Raw genomic sequence first — 22380 nt, forward strand, 5'->3', positions numbered from 1 at the left:
TGGCTATGAAGGGGTAAGATTAGAAGGATGGACAATGGATCAAAGAGGAGAAAGGAAAATCGTCCTCACTCGACTTCTGGTCACCTTCCTGCTCCTTGTTCTACTCTGAGTTCTGGCTGAGTTGCTTGGCTTTCCAGTAAGTAAGTACTTACTTCAGTACTTCAAAGTAAGGTGCATAGATACCTGTGGGGGCTCTGACACCTTTAAGGGGATCCTCAAAGTCACCCTTGCAAAATTAAAGATGGGTAAAATTGTGGGACCTTAGCACTAAACTGTCCCAGCCATCATTGTCTTCTTCATTACCATGTACTCCTAGGAAAATAAATAAACAAATCCGTTCCATTTAAGAACATCCTTGATAAAGTAGTGAAAAATAATTTTAAGTGAATACACATCTTTTTAACTTCTAGGAAATAGATGGTACACATGAAGAATTGCTGCACACAAAGGCAGCTTGGTTGTCCCAGGAAATGCAGTTGTGCATTTATGTGAGTTGCAAGCTAAACTAACCACTTTATCATGGACACCATTTTTATCTGCAAGAATAACAGACAAGTCATGTTTATTCAGCCTTGGGTATCTGACAGGTATGTCCTCAAAAGTAAATGAAATGAGTCTGTCACTTCAAAGAAAACAACTTAGACTCTTTGTTGCCAATGATAACATTTGAGCTTTCAAATGAAAATCTGAATTTTTGAAAATTTATACTGGCCATTGTGAACTTGATAGATTCCCAGTACTTTTCTGGTGAAATTGGTGATAAATGTAACAATGTGATCACCTGATATTGGATGTTGAAGTGGGTCAACATTTTGAAGCAATATTTTCTAAATGACTAATGCGTGATATTACAAAGTCACACATGGGTAAAAGATCCATTCAAAGTGCGAGACAGACCAATAAAATTTATTATAATCATAGGAAATTTTATTGATATGATTTCATATTCCAACTGCAATGAACCTTTAAAAAACTTCCATTTGCCAGGTTTGATGTAGAATGAAACAATATCCACAATTATCCCAAACATCTCCCAAATACTCCTCTGTTCCAATTACATAGCTGTGTGAGGCCTGATTTCCTTCAAAATATATCACGAGACAAAACACACAAGAAAATAGAAGAACCTAGATCCTTTCTTTTAAACCAGACATCAAATAAATTTGAAAACATGTCAAGCAATTACATACTCACTGTTTTGGGAAAAGTTATTTTTCATAAAAGTGTTAATGTTGTTTTAAAAAGGAATTGTATTTTAAAATTTGTTTTATTTTATTTATTTAATCATGAGAGACACAGAGGCAGAGACATAGGCAGAGGGAGAAGCAGGCTCTGCATGGGGAGCCTGATCTGGGACTGATCCCAGCACCCCAGGATCATGGCCTGAGCCAAAGGCAGATGCTCAACCACTGAGCCCTAAAATGTGTTCTAATTTCTCATATGGTGAACACTGACGACCAGTGGTATTCTAGTAAATGTTTAAGAACCAGCTCCCTGAGGGGGCTTGAGGGAAGCCTGATTTATAGGGCCTGCTGATTTTCATGGATTAAATATAAATACTCTTATTACGCCATCACATTCAAGGTACCAATATGTCACTGATACAAAGTTGGGAAGGGACCTGTTCTCACCCGCCTGTGGGGAGGGGACTCCAGCACACCTCTGATATAACCCACCTGTTTGCTGGCATCCTGACTGACTCTGAAGTGTGTTTGAGACCCATCTCCCAGGGCCATCACTCTCACCTCTTGGTAAGTCAGCTCAGCCATGTCAGGCATCCTGAAGAAAGTCCTTGAAGCTCGAATGCTAATGGGGTTCCTCACATAAGCATCCTATAAACTCTTCTGTTATCTCTGCCAATCCCCCAACAAAGGCAAGGTGCCTGTATCTTTCTATTCTAATCCCCCCCCCCTTTTTTAAAAAAAAATTCTAATCCCTTCTTAAAGAATTTTTTGATTTAAGGGAACACTTTTTGGGGGTTCCTTCAGGAAGAGCTACAATTGGTTGTAGCTTGGTCATGATTTACTAGGTGACCTGTGTGTAAAATTGGCTAAATGGACAGTGGATCAGGGTTCACTATCCTCACTCTACCTCCCCTCCTCCCTGTTGGGGTGGGATGAATGAGGATTCTTACAAGGAAGCATTTATATAAACAAAATACTTTATTATTTGAGAAAGAAAAGGCCAGATTACAAAATCTTTATACTTAAGTCTGTTCATTACCACACCAAAGGTTTATAATGGGCTTTAGTTTCTGTAACTATTAGGTTGAACCACATGAAACTGCCAACTTTGTAGATAAAAAAAGTCAAATATTGGCAATTTCATGTGGTTCAACCCCATATAAAATGAGCCAATGGCTAAGATTCCCTTTGGCAGCAAGATGTTCCCAGTCACATGTCTGTTGATGTTATAAACAGATGTCTGAGTGATAAACATGTCCTGCTTGAGAAAAACATCCTGTGCTTAGACCCTGGAAATGGTCTCATGTAGGTACTGAGCGACTGGTCCCCCAGCTCCGGGGTTGCTCTTCTCAGCAGGCCCCGCCACCCAGCTTCTCAGCCTTATTACACAGATGGCCTCTCCTCTAGGGACACCAGCCCCTGCTCCGAGTGCCCTCCCACATGGCAGGTGAAGCCCGTCTGGCTCTGAAACCAGGATGACTTGATCATTTCCAAGCATCCCAAATGCACACCCACCCAGGGGGCTCCTTCGAAACCACCATGAAAATTCTCCATCATGAGCAAAATGTTTTTCTCACATCCAATCCTCCAGTGGATTCTCTTTCCCATCTTGCTTGTCCTCTCTCTGCCTCTGGGCATTCTGCATCCACGAAAACAAGAACACGGAGCTGTGGGTACTGCGCATACAGGAGTAGCATCGTGTCCAGACAGCCCACGATTCGCCAGGTGAGCAAGGACAGGACAAGTCGGGTTTTGTTCACGACCTCTCCATGAAGATCACCCTCCCGCCCCCCACCTGCCCTAGGCTTCAGCTCCCAGTACAATATGTTTAACTTCACGCAGGACGCAGATAAAAATAAAGCTTTCTTACAAATTACATTTTTTTTCCAGTGAATTACTTCTGCAGTAAAAGTAGCTGCTACATAAATCCCTCCTGCTCTCTGAAAAGGAGCCACATATTTCCAAAAATAGCATTCTTATTTTAATCATACAGAATAATTTGGGGCGCGGAGGTGGAACCCGGGAAGGAAATGGCTGGTCGGGGAGGTTAGTTGTTGGGGAAACACAGTCGAACTAAAAAATAAAATAAGTTTTGTGTAGAAACGGATTTAAAGGCATGCACGGAAATGGAATACATATGCCATTTGTCAAGAAAAATACTGCTTTATAGCTTTTACATTACAATTAAGGAGAAAGCAGAGGCGAGATGCGCCTCCAGATAATAACATTAAGTGTTTTTATAAAAATTCCCAAATGTACAAAGTCCTTGCCAGATAATAATCTGGGCAAAACAAAACAGAAACAGGGACTGACCCTGTTAGACGTATACCTGTAGGCATATCAAATGTAAATAATACAGACTTTACAACTTCTTCGTCTGGCCTGGCAGACTGTTTGCAAAACGCTGCTGGTGCTCTTGGAAACCGCAGTGAACACCGGACGTCCGCGTTCTCATTTCAAATACATTTGCAGAATTATTTTAAATTACAATATACAGTTCTCGTTAAATAGGACTCTGAGAGGATTCCGACAACAATTATTAGGGTTACAGTCATATATACAAACTAACTTCTGAAATGGCACGACTGTCTCCCTGCGCCCTCCGCCTGGCTGAACCAAAGAGACCACTTCTGCCTTTGTGATTCCTGACTGCCAAAGGCAAAAAAAAAAAAAAAAAAAAAAAAGGCAACAAACAACAACAACAACAAAAAAACGTGTGCCCGAGGCATGCTCGCTCCTTTGAAGAATATCCAACGGCCTGAAGGTTCCTGCGCGCAGCCTGCTCGGAGCCAGGAGGGCTTCCCAGCGCTTCCTTCTCGGCCATTCTAAGAGCATCATAAATAGTGTGTTCCCGTCAGCAGGCTTTAGAAGGAGGAAACCATGCTGCTTTGGGTGAAAAAGCGCGGTTTCCGAGGAAATAAGGCCACTGCTTCGTGGGGACTTTCCTGGACGCGTGCGATCCCGCCTTTCAGGGTCCTTGGAGCAGTCGGTGGGTCGGGGGGCTGCCGGCGCAGCGCAGGGGGGGCCTCAGTCCTCCGTGTCCGGCTGGACGCCCAGGATGGCGTGCAGTTCCTCGGGGGTGAACCCCAGCAAGTTCTGGAGGTCGCACACGAAGCGGTACACGTAGCGCTTCCCCGACGTCTTGTGGATGATGTTCTTGTCGTAGTAATAGCGCAAGCCGCGGCTCAGCTTCTCGTAGTTCATCTTGGGCTTGTTTTTCCTCTTTCCCCACCGGCGGGCCACCTGGACGGACACGGGTGGAAAGCGTCCAAATGTGCAATTAAGAGAAAGGGAACGACTTGCTCCCGATGGGGCTTCTCACGCCCGCTGCCCCGAGAGAACCTGAGCACCCCAGACCACGGCACCTAGGGGTGCAGCCTGTGTTAGCCCACGTGCAGGGCACCGAGTCCCTCGGCTGTTTCTCTGAGGACGGAGGTGGGTACAGGTGGGAGAGTGAGGGGCCCCCACCCACGGTGCCGGCTGGTGCACCAAGAGCCAAGGTTCACCATCGGCCGGGCCTGACACAAGGGAAATGCTGTGTCCCCCCACCTCCCGGCTTCAGGCTCCAGTCAGCACAGTCAACAGCTGCTGGGTGGGGTTCGGAGCCATGTGACACTCTGCATTCCTCAATGCTTCTGCTTCCCCAGGGAGTCGGGGAGGCGACAGCTTGCCCTCTGCTGCTGCCAGGGACCACAGGCTTCTCGAATGCAGTCCTGGAGGGTCTGCCCTCTGCTTTCTCCTCCAGGGTTTCCAAAGGCCTGAGCCGAGCTGGGCAGAGCTGCACCAGCCAGAGGACCAGCAAGGGCTGCTGGAGGCTCATCCTCACCAGTGGGAAAAAGCAAATTTCCCACGACATATTCGGACGGTCAGGAGACACCCTCAGTTTACCACTTGTGCCTTTTTATCAGAGGAGAGAGCAACTCGCAGATGCCCGCCCGGTGCCCGTGTGTTCACCCACAGAACACTAGACCCAGCTGTAGTGGTGAACCCTGCCTTGTGCCCAGAGAATTGAATTTATGAGCCCAAAGTGATGAAATCAGGTTTTAAAGCACCGAGACTGACTTCCTAGGCTCTGGCCGTACCTCATCGGGGTCGGCGAGCTTGAACTCCCATCCGTCCCCGGTCCAGCTGATGAACGGCTGGCAGGATTTGTCCGAGAGTAATTCCAGGAGAAACTGCCACAGCTGAATAGGTCCGCTTCCTGGGGGGAGGAGGGGAGATGTGTTATACAGTTTTATTTTTTTTTTAATAAAATATTTTGTTTACTTATTCATGAGAGTCACACACACAGAGGTAGAGACACAGGCAGAGGGAGAAGCAGGCTCCCTGCAGGGAGCCCGATGTGGGACTCGATCCCAGGACCCCAGGATCATGACTTGAGCCCAAGGCAGGTGCTCAACTGCTGAGCTACCCAGGCTTCCCTGTTACATGTTGTTTGTTTGTTTTTTTCTATTTAAAGTATGGCAATGGGGATCCCTGGGTGGCTCAGCGGTTTAGTGCCGCCTTTGGCCCAGAGCGTGATCCTGGAGACCCGGGATCGGGTCCCACATCGGGCTCCTGGCAGGAAGCCTGCTTTTCCCTCTGCCTGTGTCTCTGCCTCTCTCTCTCTCTCTGTCTGTCTATCATAAATAAATAAAATCTTTAAAAAAATAAAAAATATAAAGTACAGCAAGGCTTTAGTCCTTCTGATGAAATAGGCTCACTGAGGAACGTGAGGCCCAACTCTGGGCAGGGAGCCAAGTGAAGGCACAACTCCAAGTGTGGTGGTAGCACTGAATGCTTGAATGGCATGAGGCTAGACCCTCAATGTGGGGTCTTCCTCCCTGCCTCCCACTCCTGGAAAGGGGAGCACTACGCCCTCAGTTGCTGAGTTGGGTCTTTCTGGAAGAAGATTCAAGTTTCCTCATTTTGGGGGCACCTGTGTGGCTGGCTGGGTCTGTAGAGCACGTGGCTCTCAATGTCAGGCTTATGAGTTCGAGCCCCACGCTGGGTGTCAAGATGTCTTAAAAATAAAATCTTTTTTTTTTTAAAGACTTTATTTTTTAGTTATTAGAGACACAGAGAGAGAGCGAGAGAGAGAGGCAGAGACACAGGCAGAGGGAGAAGCAGGCTCCATTCAGGGAGCCCGACTTGGGACTCGATCCCGGGTCTCCAGGATCACGCCCTGGGCTGAAGGCAGGCGCTAAACCACTGAGCCACCAGGGCTGCCCAAAAATAAAATCTTAAAAAAAAAAAATCCTCATGCTTTTTAATTGTTCCTTATGTCATAAGTTTCAGGGTTCATTTCTAGAACCACCCAGCAGGACAGGCTAAAGGGGCATTTCACCACAGAATGAGGCATGTCCCTGGAATCCTAGGCTGCAGCCTTCCTGCCCAGTGACGGTGGGTAAATTGCTTAATCCAAGACTCAGTTTACTCAACAGCTGCTTGGACATTTGGGGTTGTCTCCATGGCCTCACCGGCTCTGTGAGGTATGCTTTGCTTCTCATATACTCCTTGTGGATTAATATTTAGAACGACCAACTTGTGACGAGAGAATTGCTGTAACTATTTTAAAGATGAGGCCCAGCTCAGAGGCAAGGTGCCTTGCCCCAGACCACACACTCATCAAACAGCTCTTCCTCAAGACCCAACGGCCACCAGCAAGAAGGCTCTAAAGCACCAAGGACGGGAGTTCCGGGACCAGAGGTAACTGGGTTACTGGTGTGACCATGGAGCATGATCTACCCTGAGCCAACTGTCCCATCTGTAAAACAGGTTAATACCCCCACCTGCGCTGGACACGTCCCAAGGACAACCAACCATATATATGCCTCATTAACCACATAAAGCTGAGAGTCAACAAGTGGTAACTAATATTAAAGTGAAAAACACCAAGGGGCGCCTGGGTGGCTCAGTCGGCTGAGCGCCGGACTCCGGATTTTGGCTCAGGTCATGATCTCAGGGTTGTGAGATCGAGCCCTGTGTCGAGATCCCTGCCCAGAGAGGAATTCTGCTTCGGATTCCCTCTCTCCTTCTGCCCCTTTGCTCCCCACCTCCCACTGGTGTATGCCTGCACACTTCTCTCTCTCTCTCAAAAAAAAAATAAATGCATTCATTGAATAAATAAAAAAAAAAAAGAAAAGAGAAAGACCTCAACGCTACAGCTGTTTATTTTCTTATCAAGCCCACTCCCGTGCATGTTTGGAATGACAGAAAAGGAAAAAAATGGATGCTTCTGTATTCTTAGTTTAACCTACTATTTTAAGTAGGCACTTTTTAAAATCTAGTCGCTCCATATGGTCAAAATATGGGAAAAAAAAAAAACACATTTAAGGACCCATGAAGCAATTTAAAAAAAAATCTTGGTATTTTTGCTAAAGTACTGGAAATATTTGGTTCTAAAAGCAGCCTTAATATTTGTCCCTTGCCGAAAATAGCTCTCGCCCAAATCTTAAAAATAAGATGGATTTTAGCAGCAAAAGCAAAGGTAAACAGTCCCTGTGTTATTTGAGGCTGGCTCGAACGTCCCTCCCTGGGCCAGTTTACATTCTTCGGGATTCCTGGAGTGGGTGAGTCAGAGCCGAAGCCTCCAGAGGCCCGTGTCCCCTGCACGGCCGCCGCCCCCTCCTCTGCAGGCTGGCCGAGCACAGCCCAGGTGACGGAGCGGCCCGTGGACGTCATCCATGCCACTGAGCCCTGTGCACAACAGCTCCTGAGAGCTTGGCCTCTGCAAAATTCAGGGACACAGCCTGCCTGATCTGGGACGACAGCCACGCACGAAATGTACGACGCAGATGCAATGTGCGCCAACCAGAAACACCCCGGCGGAACCCGGTGGGGGCCCAGGGGAGGGGGCGGGGACAGCCCAGGTGACACACTCACCTGTGAAGCCGGCCAGCACTGCCGCAGGTATAACCGGTTTGCCCTGCTCCACCGGGTCGCTCCTCTCCTGGATGTAGTCCTTGAAGGACATGGTCGGCTTATTGAGGCACAGGGATTGGCTGCAGTCATCCTCGAAGCTCTCGAAGGACGGCACTCGCTGCACATCCAGCAGCGACGACTGGCTGTTCCAGGACTGCAGCAGGGAGTCCGAGCTCTCGAAGCTGTCCGTGCCGTTCTCAGGGGAGTCGCGGTCCCGGGGCTTCCCTGGCAAAGACAACCGGGCACCAAGGCTTGAGCCCTCGGGGACGGGGGACTGTCCAGTACTCCCGAATGGTGAGGACCCGGGGGCTGGTCTGGGGTTCACGCCAGGCACCCCCACCCCACCCCACCGACAGCCTGCTGGTGCAGAGCCCCGGGCTTCTCAAGGGCACTTGTCCCTTATACGCCCTATACAACCACGTCCTCCACCAGCGGCAGCAAGTGCACCTCACGGAATGGAATATTATACAGCAATGAAAAAAGAAAGCCCGCCTGCCCCATCCAACGGTGTGGCGGGTCTCAGGCATAATGAGCAAATGACAAACACAAAAGAAAGCATAATGCTATGGTTCCATTTCTATCAAGCTCCAGGACAGGAAAAACTAACCTATAATGACAAAAATCAAGCCAGTGGTTGCCTCTTGGCTGGGGGGCGGGGGGATGCTTCTGACTGCAGGAATGTCCTGTTTCTGCATGGTCTCCCCAAATATCCCACTGGGTGGAGGGATCCAGCCGCGAGCAGGGGCCATGTATCGTTTACTCCATACCCGTACAGTCGGGCCCGGAGCTTGCGACCCGGAGGGAGTCGATGGGTGCTGAGCAAGCCTGTCACCCGCGGTGGTGACACCGCGGAGCCCTCGGCACACGGGGATCGCACTTACCAGAACCGCCAGCGAGCACGTTCAAGTTGCCGCTCGCGAAGTCCTGGCCGACCGGGCAGTAGTTGACGCTGACGGTGCTGAGCCGGGACTTGGAGAGCATCTGGAACTCCTGCTCAGAGCCGAGCGCGCCGGGTGCCGAGGGTGCACACACGTCCAGGAGGCCGCCTTTAGGGTAATTCTGCGTCTGCACCCCGTACGTTGCTTGTTCCACACCAAAGCCTGGGATGGGACAGTCGGAAGGCAGAGCTATTAGGTGGAGTGACAGGGTCACCGGAGACCCTCCATGCCCTTGAGCCGAATCAAATGCAACCGGTTCTGTAGGGTCTAACCCTCCCCGAGACCGCGGTGGAAAGGAGGCTTCGGCAGGTGGCTCCTCTCCTAGCTCCCCTTCTCAGGCCATTCATGCTGTCAGCACACAAGCCCTTCCCCAACGCGCCTGCTGCCTCTGGACCAAGATGTGACCCTCCTTGAGGTTAACTTTTCTCCTGCTCTAGTGCATCAAACGCTTTATGTGACTCTCAGGGGCAGAGGCTCTTTCACTTCCAGGGGAAGTGAGGCTCGGAGAGCCTGAGTGATCTGCTACCTAGTATGTGACTTGTAGGGGAACATCCCCTCCCTCTGCTGGCGAGGGGGGCCGCCCAGAGCCTACACTCATCAGTGTCAGTGACCAGAAGGCCCGAATTCCATGCCACTTCTTTAAGCTCCAAAGATCAGAGCAAATTTAGAATTGCTTTCTACATGCTTCCTGTGCCTGGCACCTCTTATCTATTCTTCGAGCTCTGACCACAGCCATCAGATGCTCACTTCGCTCCGCCCCGTGCTCCGGGAACTGCCTTAGAGAGCACTGGCCAGTGCAAAGACAACGCCAGCCACGCAGGCCACGTTAAATTTCCTAATAGCCGTAGGAACAAGGTAGACAGAAACAGGTGAAAATTAATTATAATATTTTAATATTTTACCTGACTCAGTGTCATCAATGATCATTTTACATGTAATCAATCTCTTAAAAATTATTAAGGAGGCATTTTACATTCTTCGTTCCACTGAGCCTTTCAGAGCCATTGTATTCTTATCCCACGTCTCGGTGTGGACCAGCCACATTTCCAGCAGCTCAGCAGCCACGTGTGGCCACCCCACGGGACAGCACAGGCCTAGACCGTGCCTTCAGACCTTCTGCTAGGGAGCCCAAATTTATTTTTATTTTACTTATTTGGGGGAGGCGGTTAGGAGCCCAAATTTAATAGGAAAAGCTAAAAGCAAGGTCTTCAGGGCAGAACTGATTGGACTGACCTAGTGAATTGCTATTAATCCAATGAGGGACTGAGTTGAGGTGTGAATTTTCTTCATACTGATCTTCCGTCTTTTCTTGGTTTTCTGAAAAAACAGACGGGAGAGGTAGGATTACAAATCAAGGTTAAAACTACGCACAGAAAAAGAAAAAAGTGTATTTCTAAATGACTGCTGTCTGGTTATTTTAGGAAACCTGAATGCATTTACGCTTCACATTTAAACTGATGGTATTCGGTGTCATTTGGTCTGTTTTTTTTTTTTTTTTTTTTAATTTGGTCTGTTTCAAACACTAGAGACGGCAATGAATTTTTAATAGCCAGAGGACGTTTTCCAAAATGAATGCTGTCACTGGCCACGTGAAATGTTCTACTGCATAATCTTAAATATCTAGAGTGTGAATTTAATTCATCCATGCCATCAATAGGTAGTTAAATATTTATGAAGCGCCACCTGTCCCAGGGGCTGGGAGTACAGGAGGTTAGTAAAGCAGATCCAGTTCCTGCCAGATACAAGGGTTCGTGGCTTCACACCCTACAGAGCTGTGGGGCTATCAAGGGGGGACCACAGTGCCCCAGACCTTGGAAATGGAAAAATTATTAGCATCCTCTGTGTGTGCTGACTTCCCACAAACACACGGAACCACACACACCCACACATCCTGGTCCACAGACCTATGCCCAGAATAATGGCAAAACGGGCCCAACCTGCCAGGGAACAGACCCATCAGAAACTTGTCAAATCAGACTTGTCCAAGTTCAGGGAGAATTTGGGAGTCTCCAAAAATAAGTTTCCGTGGGCCCCAAAAGCCACAGCTGAAAAGAGAAGGGGATTGAAGCCTTCTCAGGTCTTTTAAAGATTCTGAGTCTGTAAAAGGTGTTGAAACTCAGGGTTTAAAATCAAGTGAACAAGGACTACGGCCCTGAACTCCACCAATGCACTAATTGTCTTATATTTTCAACCTAGTCCCTCACTAGAAATTATTTTTTTCTTTCTGGATGCATTTTTTTTTAATTTTTTTTTTTATTTATTTATGATAGTCACACAGAGAGAGAGAGAGAGAGAGGCAGAGACACAGGCAGAGGGAGGCAGGCTCCATGCAGCGGGAGCCCGATGTGGGATTCAATCCTGGGTCTCCAGGATCGCGCCCTGGGCCAAAGGCAGGCGCCAAACCGCTGCACCACCCAGGGATCCCTCTAGATGCATTTTTAACATTGCTCTCGATACTCTCCTAAGGCTTACACCAAGACTTTCTATACGATGAGAGCGCTTTTGTTCCGTGGCCAGTTTCTGTATAATGTGTCAGTGTATAAATATGTGTCAATTACTTCTGCGTTTGTTTAAATACCTAAAACCCAAAGAAATTTGTGTTGTCAGATTCCTTTTGGTCTCAGGAAAATTTACTGTAAAATTCACGGAGTTTTTTTTTTTTTTTTTTTTTTAATTCACGGAGTTTGAATAAAGGCTCCCTTTCATTGAGGCTGACTTACTTCTCTGGGTTCGATAAGGTGAGCCACAAAACACGGGATGACTTCTTGCTGGCCTCCATATCTGAGCCGACACGCACTCCTCTGACACATGCCATCTGACCACCGTCAACAAGTGAGTGACTAAGGTTACTGCCTTGTGGCTATACTTGATGCTACACACACACACACACACACACACATACACACACTTCTGTGGATTAAAAAACCCATAATCACTGCCACTATTTGACTCACTCTGGTGGCATTTTCAAGCAATTTACTCTACATTATTTGAAACCCTGACTGTACGATCACAGAGCACTGATCCCCCCGTCACTCTCCCCCCACCATGGCTTTCCCCAAGGGGGAGGAGCCCAGTCAGTCACTCAGCTGAACCTTTGATCATCTGCTCCAGATGCTCCCAGAGAATGTCGCCCACAAAATCAGGTGCCAGCTCCAGAAAACGCTCCTTGCCCAGGTTACACAACACCTGGCCGTTCATGCCGAACCTCTGGAGGTTCACGTTCACCAGGCTGAACTCGTTGGTGGCCCAGAGAAGCCACTGGCACACCTGCTGCTCGGTCCACAGCCAGGGGTCTGCAGGGGAGGGAAGAAAAAGTCAGAACACACAGAGGGAGAAAATGTGGAGGGAGACAAGGAGACCAGAATCACTCCTGATCCAGATGCGTACCAGAGACCCACCCACGGAGCAAGCCACCCAGCTAAATTCTAAGACACTAATCGTGATGAATTAAGCATTCGGTTAACTGGGTCAGAATAAAAAGTGGCTCAGGTTAACTGCATCCCTGCCACCCTGCAAGATGCCCTAAACAAAGCTGAAAAAAAAAGTCATCTCAAGCAACTGTGGTAAGAGTTGTTGTTCTAGTACAACATAGACTCAGAGAAAGGACTCGAAAAACTGGCACTTACTCTTTGGGATGCCAAGGCGGCGCTGCTCCTTCTTGAAGCCGCTGAAGGTAGCTTTTAAGGCTTGACTCATTACAGCCTTGCTGCACGGAGTTAACAGAGGCAATTCACAGTTGGTTGAGTCTAGAAAAAGAAACCCATGGGGACATGAGGACTTCAAGCTGGGAATACCAGAGAGAGAATTTAGGGGAGAAATCGTAGTTCTCAGCAAGAACAACTGTAGTCTCAAACCTTGACGTAATTCCTTAAAGGAGTATAAATATTAACAAAAATTTGAGGGAGGGGACAGGAATTGAAAAAAATATTATTGTCTTAAAAAAAACATCTAAAATAAAACTCAAGCTTTATTTTATTTCGCAAATCATTTTGCAGAACTTCATAAAACAATCCCCCTTAGCTGAAATTTCTATCTAAATCTCCTTTAACATCTTTAGACAACGAAAGAAAGTACGTGGCTTTGGTCAAAAGTTTTAAGGGATGCAAATGCACCCTAAGTGACTTCCATTACACTAAGTAGCGGGCAAAGGGACTTCTGACACACCTGCAATTTTTTTTTTAAGGAAAGGGAATTATTATTATTTTTAGATTATTTATTTATTCATGAGAGGCACACAGAGAGAGAGAGAGGCAGAGACAGAGGCAGAGGGAGAAGCAGGCTCCATGCAGGGAGCCCAACATGGGACTCGATTCCAGGACTCCAGGATCACACCCTGGGCCAAAGGCAGGCGCTAAACCGCTGAGCCACCCAGGGATCCCCACACCTGCAATTTTTAATGAAAAACAATCTTCTCTGGATTTGCTCAGCAATTTCAAGAATGATAAATGATTGGCACGTGATGGCATGCTTATGCAAGCATGTGTTTTAATTAGTTTTCGGGGCTATATCTTCTAGCACCTACTTCGTATGACAAAGTAATCTCTGGAATGTTTCCAAGTAATAACACTATCACAGTAATTGTGCAGGCATTATCTGACTGCTATACCTTTAAAAAATAATAAACAACAACATTAAGAACTACAGACGTAGGACGCCCAGGTGGCTCAGTGGTTGAGCATCTGCATTTGGCTCAGGTCGTGATCCTGGGGTGCTTGATCCCACATCAAGCTCCCTGCAGGGAGTCTGCTTCTCCCTCTGCCTGTGTCTCTGCCTCTGTCTCTCTCATGAATAAATAAATAAAATCTTAAAAAAAAAAAAACCTACAAAAGTAAATGCAGATGGGCAAATATTAGCAAGTATAATTTGTTGCCCCAAGACTCCAGGGGGGGATGATCTAACAGATGATAAGACCCCAGAATGAGAAGCTGGAGTGCACTTTAATGGTCTGCTTTGCAGGTCCCCCTAGGAGATGGAGCCCCGGCTTGCTACAGTGATGAAAACATCCCACTGAAAATCTCAGGGGCTCCCCTGCAGTTTGCTACCAGCAAGGCATTTGCTCTCACCAGGGTGCGTCTGGCAGCAGATGACATTAGAACCAACAGGCTCATAAAGAAGGGCAACTGTCTCCTCCCAGGCCCAGAGCCACCATCCGACTTTTCATACCAAAGATTCAAGACACCAACCTTTGTCGCTTTACCAACTGTCATCTTTTTATTAACTGAACTACCGGAAACCATGCACAGTTTGTCAAGTCTGAGTAACAAATTACCATGAGAAATTGAATCCAAGCCTGTCGGCACTTCTTGCAGTGTTTGCTCTTCATTTAGAGAAGGGAAAATAGCAAACAGGGACCCATCAAAGGTGTCAAAAGCTGGCTGGCGCTGCAAAACAGATGGAGGAGGAAACTGAAATTAATCTTTAAACTCATTTAATTACCTGTTTTAAAAGGGGTCGTCCATGGGCGATCTTACTTATGCACCCTGATGAAACTGGCGAATATAAAGCCATCAAAGGAACTGACCAGTCAGTGCTCTGACCAGACGTCTACACAGTCCAAATTTTACTCTGGATCATTGCATTGACCTCACGGAGTCGGAAGGACTGGAAATTTATTTTGAATGGCCTAATGAATTTCAATTAATAAAATAAGTAAACAAACCTAAAAATAACAGAGTTTGGAACAACAGTGCTGCGTGGGACTTAGAGACCACCTGGTCCAAACACCCGGCCCCTCAGCCACATCAGAGGGAAACTGAGTCAGACCCTCAGCAGGACAGTTTTAGCTCATTGCAGTTAAAGCAGAGGCAGACGAGTGAGTGAGATTTGGAAAACAGTGAGATAAATTATTTGTGGAAGCATTTATTTTTGTTTAACCGTGGCATGCTTTAATTTAAACTAGATTTTTTTCCCCCCCTCACCAATTCCAAAGGTTCAGAAGACCGTAAAACATTCCTCATGGTTTAATTTTATAAAAGTAAAGGTGTTGAAAAGACCCCTGGCTCCCCATCATTAACTAAGGGGAAAGATTTCTAAAGGAAAAAAAAAAAGTTTCAAGTTAAAGTCTTTACAGCTTAGGGGGACCAAGTGGACAGGGACACAGGGAAAGATAAGCCCCACAGTATGTTGATCTCATCTAAAATTTATGAAAGAAAAGATAGCCTTTAAGTGTAAGACCTGTTTATAAGTAACAGATGAAGTCTTGATTCATCGCTGCCTGACTTGCTGAGGAACAACGTAAAAGATGGGTATATTTTTCCAACATACACTGGAAAGCCCATGTTATGTGTAATACATGACCCGTCTGTTGAGTCATCAATTAAAAAAAAATGTGCAACACATTTACAAATAAAATCGGTTTGTGTGCTTTCTTCTTAGAAATGCAGAACAATGAATGACGCATTACGTAAGAAGGCAAGCAGCACAAGTTGGAACTCAGCCGAAAACACTCAAGACAATCATGTCCCAATGATGTTGAAGCCCAGCACCCCCCTCCTCCTCCCCGACCGAGGCCCAAGACAATAATGCTCGACAGCCAAAACCTTAAGGGAAAAAACAATCAAGTTCGAAATCCACATCCAGATTTATAAACTAACTTCAGGGATAATTTTGGTGAAACAGCCAATTGATTTTTTAAATTCCCACCAGCGTTTCCCCAGGTGACCAAGAAATGCCTCTCCTTTCCTGACTGGAAGTTCTTTTTATAAAATCAGGAAGCCAAAAGACAATACAAATTCGCACTGAGTATTTCAACACATCAATTTCAGCAACGGCTGTTTCTTCTCCAAACCCAGAAATCACATGGGCATCATCAAGTTCTTTTTAACTTATAGAAGGAAGAATTTCTCTTTCCAGGGGTGTGGTTACAAACTCAATACCACAATTTCTTGTACAGTTTGTGCCATGCTGAAAACATCTGACCAAATCAAACCAGAAAACTCGCTGGCTTGAAGTTTCGTGACCTTCGTGACACTCTAGAGGAGCCTGTGCCCATTTTTGGCTCCTTGGGCTCTCCCAGACAAACAACCTCAAAAGGACTTAACGAAGGAAAATATAACACGCCTGGGATACATCAGTGTAAGAGCTTGGAGGGGACCAGTCTAAAATCACTGCTCCAAAACCCGTTTACTACATGATGCTAAGAAAACAATCAAATCTCGCTGTCACATTTGGAGAAGGCCAATGGGAAATGATCTGTTTGTGCTACTCAAGAACATTCCCAAAAGGACTGAGACAGAAGCTACATGAGATTTGGTTATTATGCACCAGAAAAGGTTCCCTTATCTTTCATCTGTGCTTTGGTTTATGCCAATAGGCACACTGGTTTACTGGTTCTCTGTGGCAGTGAGGACAGGCTGCCTGCAGCCCTGGGGTCACTGCCTCTTCTGAAGGAAGAAGCCTTCACAGTGGGGCTGGTCTTCTTCCTCTCAGCTCTTTTCTTTCTAGTTCTTTAAGAACCAACCCCTCGCCCCTGGGGAAACTCACGAGTGAGCAGGAGAGAGACAGCTTCTCCAGCTCTGCCCTACGGAGAATCATAGGATTTTTCACCTGCTAGAAGTCTCAGAAATAAAACCACAAAGGCCTCACCATCTGCAAATTAAATGGTTTCATATCTTGGAAGACAAGTAGAACGAGCATCAGGAGACCCATTTTATAGACTAGAAAACCGAGGCCCAGAGAGATTAAGCAAACAATCCAGAGTCACACAGCCCGTAAATTAAAAGGCTGGGGCTAGAGCCAATCTTTTAGGACCTAGCATATTATTTTTTTCTCCCAGAGATGGAGTTTTCCGATATTTTAAAAAAACATTTTGGTTAAGACTTGCTCACTTACCTTGAGTGTCCCTCTGTAACTGTTAGATACAGGGGCCACCTGGTCCATGTTCTTGATTCCAAAGTCATTCATCTTTAAAAAAAAAAAAGAAAGAAAAAGGAAAAGACATAAAGAAAGAGTCACGGGGGCAGCAAAGCATGCACATTTTTAAGAAGTACTGGCTGCGTCAACCCTAATTCTGGTGGAGTCTGTCAAGTTCTACAGCAAGACAGGTCATTCAAAACTGAATGCCAGTTCTTACTCAAAAGGCCCAGCTTGCAAAGGGCATGCTATTCAAGTAATTAAATAATCATGCTGATTCTCTACTGAATTCCACTTAGATATGAAGCACACACATAAATTCACTTTCTGGCTGGCTGGTCGGGGCCTCCCAAGGGAGCCAGGCTAGGGGGGCTGAGCAAGGAGGACCCCATCTTTCCATGACAGAAGTGGGCCGAGCTGCTTTTCACTGTCATGTCCACGGTCTGCTCAGAGCGCAGGACCTCAGTGCGGGTGGCGGGTGCCAGGAAGGCACAGGCCACTCCCGTCTGCTGGGGAAAAGCGAGGAGGGGAGGCAGTCAGCTCAACCTGGAACTCCTGGTGGATCCAGATATCCAGCTCCGGGTCAGCATGCTGGAAAGAGCCTTCGAGGCCCTAAACCCTCCCTAAGCTGTGAGGAAACATTCCCAGGAAGGACATAAAAGGTTCCCAGAACCACTGCTTCAGACCAAACCCCCTGCATTGTCCCAGATCCTCCTGTGTTCACTGCACACCAGATGTGTCCGACGTGTGTGTTGCTCAGCTGTGCGTCTCCTCGAGGGGGAAGTAATGCCGATCACGGATCGGTCTCACTTGCTCAGTATAGGCCTATACTACACAGACCTGAGCTGACCAGCGTGGTAGCCACCAGCCTCCTGTGGCTAGGCCCACGGCTAGGATGCGCTGAGAGGAGCTCCGCATGTAAAAGCCACAAGATTTCAAAGATTTGGTAGAAAAAAAGTATCTCAGTAACGAGACTTTCTATTTACTGCATGTTAATGTAGTATTCTGAATGTATTCAGTTAATTGAAATATATTGCAATTAACTTCACTTACTTTACCATATCTAATGGGCTCTTGGAAATTTTATAGTTACTTCTGTGGCTTGCAAGTGGACAGTGCTGTACGCTGAAAACTTAACTTGGAGCCCTAACATGTGGCTGGGTGGGTAAGTTCTATATTAATATGGAAGAAAGGTACCAAGATAACGCCACCAGAGTGGCATATAAAAATATAGAGCAACTAAAACTAAAACTCATTTTTCGAAGGGGCTGGGTTAGCGTCAATAATAGTAACCTTTACCCATGGGGCAAGCCTCGCCCCGTGTCCCCCACCCCCCAACTCCAGCTTCCTGGCTTTGGAACTGAATGAAGGTCTAGAGGAAGCTTTACGGGGTCCCCCTAATTGTCCTCCCCCATGATCTCCCCTGGGTGCTGCCACCTGTTACAACCAGAAATTTCGAGCAATTAAAACATTGTGCAATTGACAGCGCTTACTGGAGGTGGCAAGTAGGCCATTTCCCCGTGACTACTTCGAGTTTGTACTTTGTTTTCTCTTTATGATCAACGTTATGGCTAAACCAGACCTCCCAACTACTACTACTACACACACACACACACCCCTGGCTAGAGATGCAGCGTGGGAGGAGAGTCTACGCCGCAGAGCAAGCAAGAGGCGCTGGGGAAGGTTGTTAAAACCCTCAGAGTACGAGTAATTATCATGGTGGCCAACGGAGGCTGGAAAACACTGAAAATAAATTAATAGTCCTATGGGGTGAGATGGGAGTAGAGAAAGGATTGTCCTGCTTCCAAAGTGGCCACCCTGGCTCAGAATCTCCACTTGGTGGATCATGCCATCCACATGCACTCAGGAACCAATATTCACTACTAATGATCCCAGTGGGACAGAGTCCTCCTGACAAGAGCTAAGCCCAAGCTGGGCGACCCCACATTCCCACTTCACTGACTCTTCCTGACTTTTCTGAGACACAGGTGTAACATTTTTCGGCGATGTTGCCTCTTACCAGGCAGTGGAGGCCCAGAGACCTCTCATGACTTGCCCAGGATCACACAGCTCCTGCAGAGCTACTAAGGGGGCCACAGTGCAGATCAATCCCAGGGGATGTCCTTCACGGGGAGTAATGGGATGATGAGGCATGGGTCTTCTCCCACCATATCACTATGGAGTGGAGGGAGTGCATACAAATATTCTTAGACCACGGCCCTGCTCTCTACTCTTTAACCATGGGACGTGCTTCCTAACTCTGAGCTTTACGAACTAAATCCTGTTACCTGCTGATTAAATCAACAAACCCTAAATAGAAAACCCAAATGATAAAGACATCTTAACAGCTACCAGTGGTCCCTCCTGAGCCCACTAGGCCAGCTCTTTTTCTAAGTCTGGTTTGCAGATAACCTTGCTGAATTTATTGGACATTTTTTTCAGCCTCAAAGAAATGGACAGAGCGAATTGGTATGGAAGGTACTGGATAAAGCTTGCCTGGTTTTTTGGGTACAAATAGCAGGAGAAAAGGCAGTCTACCACTCCCACATAAAGAGCTCTAATTACTAGCCACAGAATAGAATTCTTTTGTTGTCCAGCTTTTAATTTGTTTTGTAAAAACCATGTGGAATCAAAGTGCTCCTCCAATGGTTTCAGGCAGACACGTAACTAACGAAATTGAAGTTCACTTATTTTATTCAACAAAGCTTGTTAAGGTGGCAGACAGGTCAAGTTTCTCTACCCAAATTAATTTTAAATTCAAGTCCTCGCGGGTTGCTCTACTGATTGCAGCTTTTGAACAACAACAAAAAAAGGAAAGAAAACATGGCAGAAATGTGTGAGCTGGGAACAGTAAAATTTTAAAACAAAGAGAACTTGCCTAACAACCGTACCTTTCCTGGAAGGGAGTGATCATTTATGTGAGCGATCGGAGCTCAGGTTTAGAGTTGGGTAAATTCGAAAAACAAAAGCCAAAAGACGAAGCCATTTGCTACCTTTGGAAGGTTGGTTTGCTCTTTCTTTGGAAAGTTATCAGTTTAGAGAGAGCAATGACTAACCTCAGAAATGAGTGAATATTTCCCTGCAGGGCCCACAGTGCTAACATTTACTGTACTGTGATATCACTCAGAATTTTAATAAACCTTAACTTGGAGATTTATCTCCGCGATTGGGGGTGGTGTGGACAGACAGTGCACAGGCACTTCCATTACCCAGGACCAGCACAATCTCCTGCTGGTGAATTAAAATGAATCACCTCTATCTCCAAAGGGGACTGCTCACTTCTTTACTTTCTAAATAAGTAGCTCGTCTCTACCAGTTTAAGCTACCCTGCAACTGAATAGAGGCCAGTATCTTAAGTCTCCTGGGCTTAAACACACACACGCACACACACACACACACACACACGCACAACCCCCCCCAAAAGAAACCGAAAATCAAACCCAAACCAAAAAAACCCACAGACGTGCACACGTTAACCTTTCATTCAAAATCCTTTAAGAAGGCGAGAATAAAGGCAGCTCCGCGCACCCACACCCGCATTTCCGACAGGCTCCCACGCTCGACTCGCGGCCCCAGCGCCCCCATCCAGGAGCCCCGGGGCGCCCTGGGGGTCTCGCCCTCGCCCGCTGCCCCCCTCCCCCCGCCAGGGCCCGGGGTGGCCGAGCAGGTGACCGGGGACCTGGTACGTAGCGGGGGAGCCGCGGCCTCCAGGTGTTCCAGGTGCTCCAGGTGCTCCAGGCGCACCCCCCCCCGCCCGCACCCTGCGCTGCCCGCGCGCTCCGGTAAGTCACCGCAAAGCCGGGCGCGCGGGGCGCCCTCTGGATGGAGCCCCCCAAACCCGCACTGCCTTTTAGGAACAAAAGCGAGTGGAACAGGCGGGCGCGCCCCGCCGGTCCCCTCGGCCACCCGGGGCCGCGGCCCAAGTTCGCGGCCGGCTCCGCGCATCACCGCCCGGACCCCCACCCCCACCCCCACCCCGCGCATCACCGCCGGGTCCCCCCGCGCATCACCGCCCGGGCATCCCCCGCCCCCCTCCCGCGCATCACCGCCCGGACCCCCCCCCCCGGCGCATCACCGCCTGGACCCCCCCTCCCAGCGCATCACCGCCCGGGACCCCCGCGCATCACCGCCCGGACCGCCCCCCCCCCGGCGCATCATCGCCCGGACCCCCCCTCCCAGCGCAACACCGCCCGGGACCCCCCGCAGCGCATCACCGCCCGGGACCCCCGCGCATCACCGCCCGGACCCCCCCCCGGCGCATCACCGCCCGGACACCCTCCAGCGCATCACCGCCCAGGACCCCCCCCCAGCGCATCACCGCCCGGGACCCCCGCGCATCACCGCCCGGACCCCCCCCCGGCGCATCACCGCCCGGACCCCCCCCAGCGCATCACCGCCCAGGACCCCCCCCAGCGCATCACCGCCCGGGACCCCCGCGCATCACCGCCCGGACCCCCCCCCGGCGCATCACCGCCCGGACCCCCCCCCAGCGCATCACCGCCCGGACCCCCCCCAGCGCATCACCGCCCGGGACCCCCGCGCATCACCGCCCGGACCCCCCCCCAGCGCGTCACCGCCCAGGACCCCCCGCAGCGCATCACCGCCCGGACCCCCGCGCATCACCGCCCGGACCCCCGCGCATCACCGCCCGGACCCCCCCCCAGCGCATCACCGCCCGGACCCCCCCCCAGCGCATCACCGCCCGGGACCCCCCCGCGCATCACCGCCCGGATCCCCCCCCAGCGCATCACCGCCCGGGACCCCCGCGCATCACCGCCCGGACCCCCGCGCATCACCGCCCCGACCCCCCCCCCCAGCGCATCACCGCCCCGACCCCCGCCCCCCAACCTCCCGCCTCCGAGCCGGGCCCCCGGACGAGCAGTCGCCGCCCCGCCGCGGCCCCGGCTGTGCCCCGGGATCCGGACCTCGGGGCTGCCCACGTCCGCCGCCCGGGGGTCTGGGTCCCCGGGAGCGGAGCCCCGCCGAGGGCGCCCTCCCGCCCCCCCCGCCCGGGGCCCAGCTCTTACCGCGCCGCTTCGGGCAGGGCCGGCGGCTCTCGGGGCCGGGCTCCGCGGGGCGCGTCGGACGCGAGCGAGGGCGGCGGGGGGGGGTCCGGGCGCGGGGCGCGGGGCGCGGGCAGCCGGCGGGGGTCGGGGTCGGGGGTCGGGAGCGGGGACGCTGGCCGGGCGAGGCGGGCGGCTCCGGGGCTGGAGGACCGGGCCGCACCGCGCTCCGTGCCGCCGCCGGAGGAAGTAACCGGCCGGTCCCCTCCGCCGCGCGCTCTTCAGGGCCGGGGGAGGAGAGGAGGGAGGAAAGACGACAGAGGGGAGGGGAGGAGGGGCGAGGGGGAGGGGAGGAGAGCGGGAGGGGCGGAGACGGGAGGAGGAGGGAGGGGGGAGGGGGGAGGGGAGGGGAGGGGAGCGGAGGGGAGGGTCGGAGGAGGAGGAGGGAGGGGGGAGGGGAGGGGAGGGGAGGGGAGGGACGGAGGAGGAGGAGGAGGG

The 22380-nt window shown here is 49.6% G+C and overlaps 1 protein-coding gene across 2 annotated transcripts; it reads right to left on the reverse strand.

Moving 5' to 3' along the window:
* Positions 1-905: 905 nt before the first annotated feature.
* On the reverse strand, positions 906-22168 carry ETS2 (ETS proto-oncogene 2, transcription factor). Of its 2 annotated transcripts, none has more exons than XM_041735068.1 (10): positions 21907-22168; positions 16859-16930; positions 14298-14409; positions 12655-12774; positions 12121-12321; positions 10259-10342; positions 8969-9187; positions 8049-8312; positions 5267-5385; positions 906-4427 (listed from the first exon to the last, which is right to left on the reverse strand). In XM_041735068.1, the coding sequence occupies exons 2-10, from the start codon at positions 16928-16930 to the stop codon at positions 4212-4214; spliced, it is 1407 nt and encodes a 468-aa protein (XP_041591002.1). In that variant the 5' UTR covers positions 21907-22168; the 3' UTR covers positions 906-4211. The 2 variants fall into 2 exon arrangements, with proteins under 2 accessions (XP_041591002.1, XP_041591000.1); XM_041735066.1 differs by lacking the exon at positions 21907-22168 and adding an exon at positions 20559-20832.
* Positions 22169-22380: the final 212 nt, after the last annotated feature.

This window comes from Vulpes lagopus, chromosome 20 (genome assembly GCF_018345385.1).
Source record: "Vulpes lagopus strain Blue_001 chromosome 20, ASM1834538v1, whole genome shotgun sequence".
In the NCBI taxonomy this organism is placed as follows: Eukaryota; Metazoa; Chordata; class Mammalia; order Carnivora; family Canidae; genus Vulpes; species Vulpes lagopus.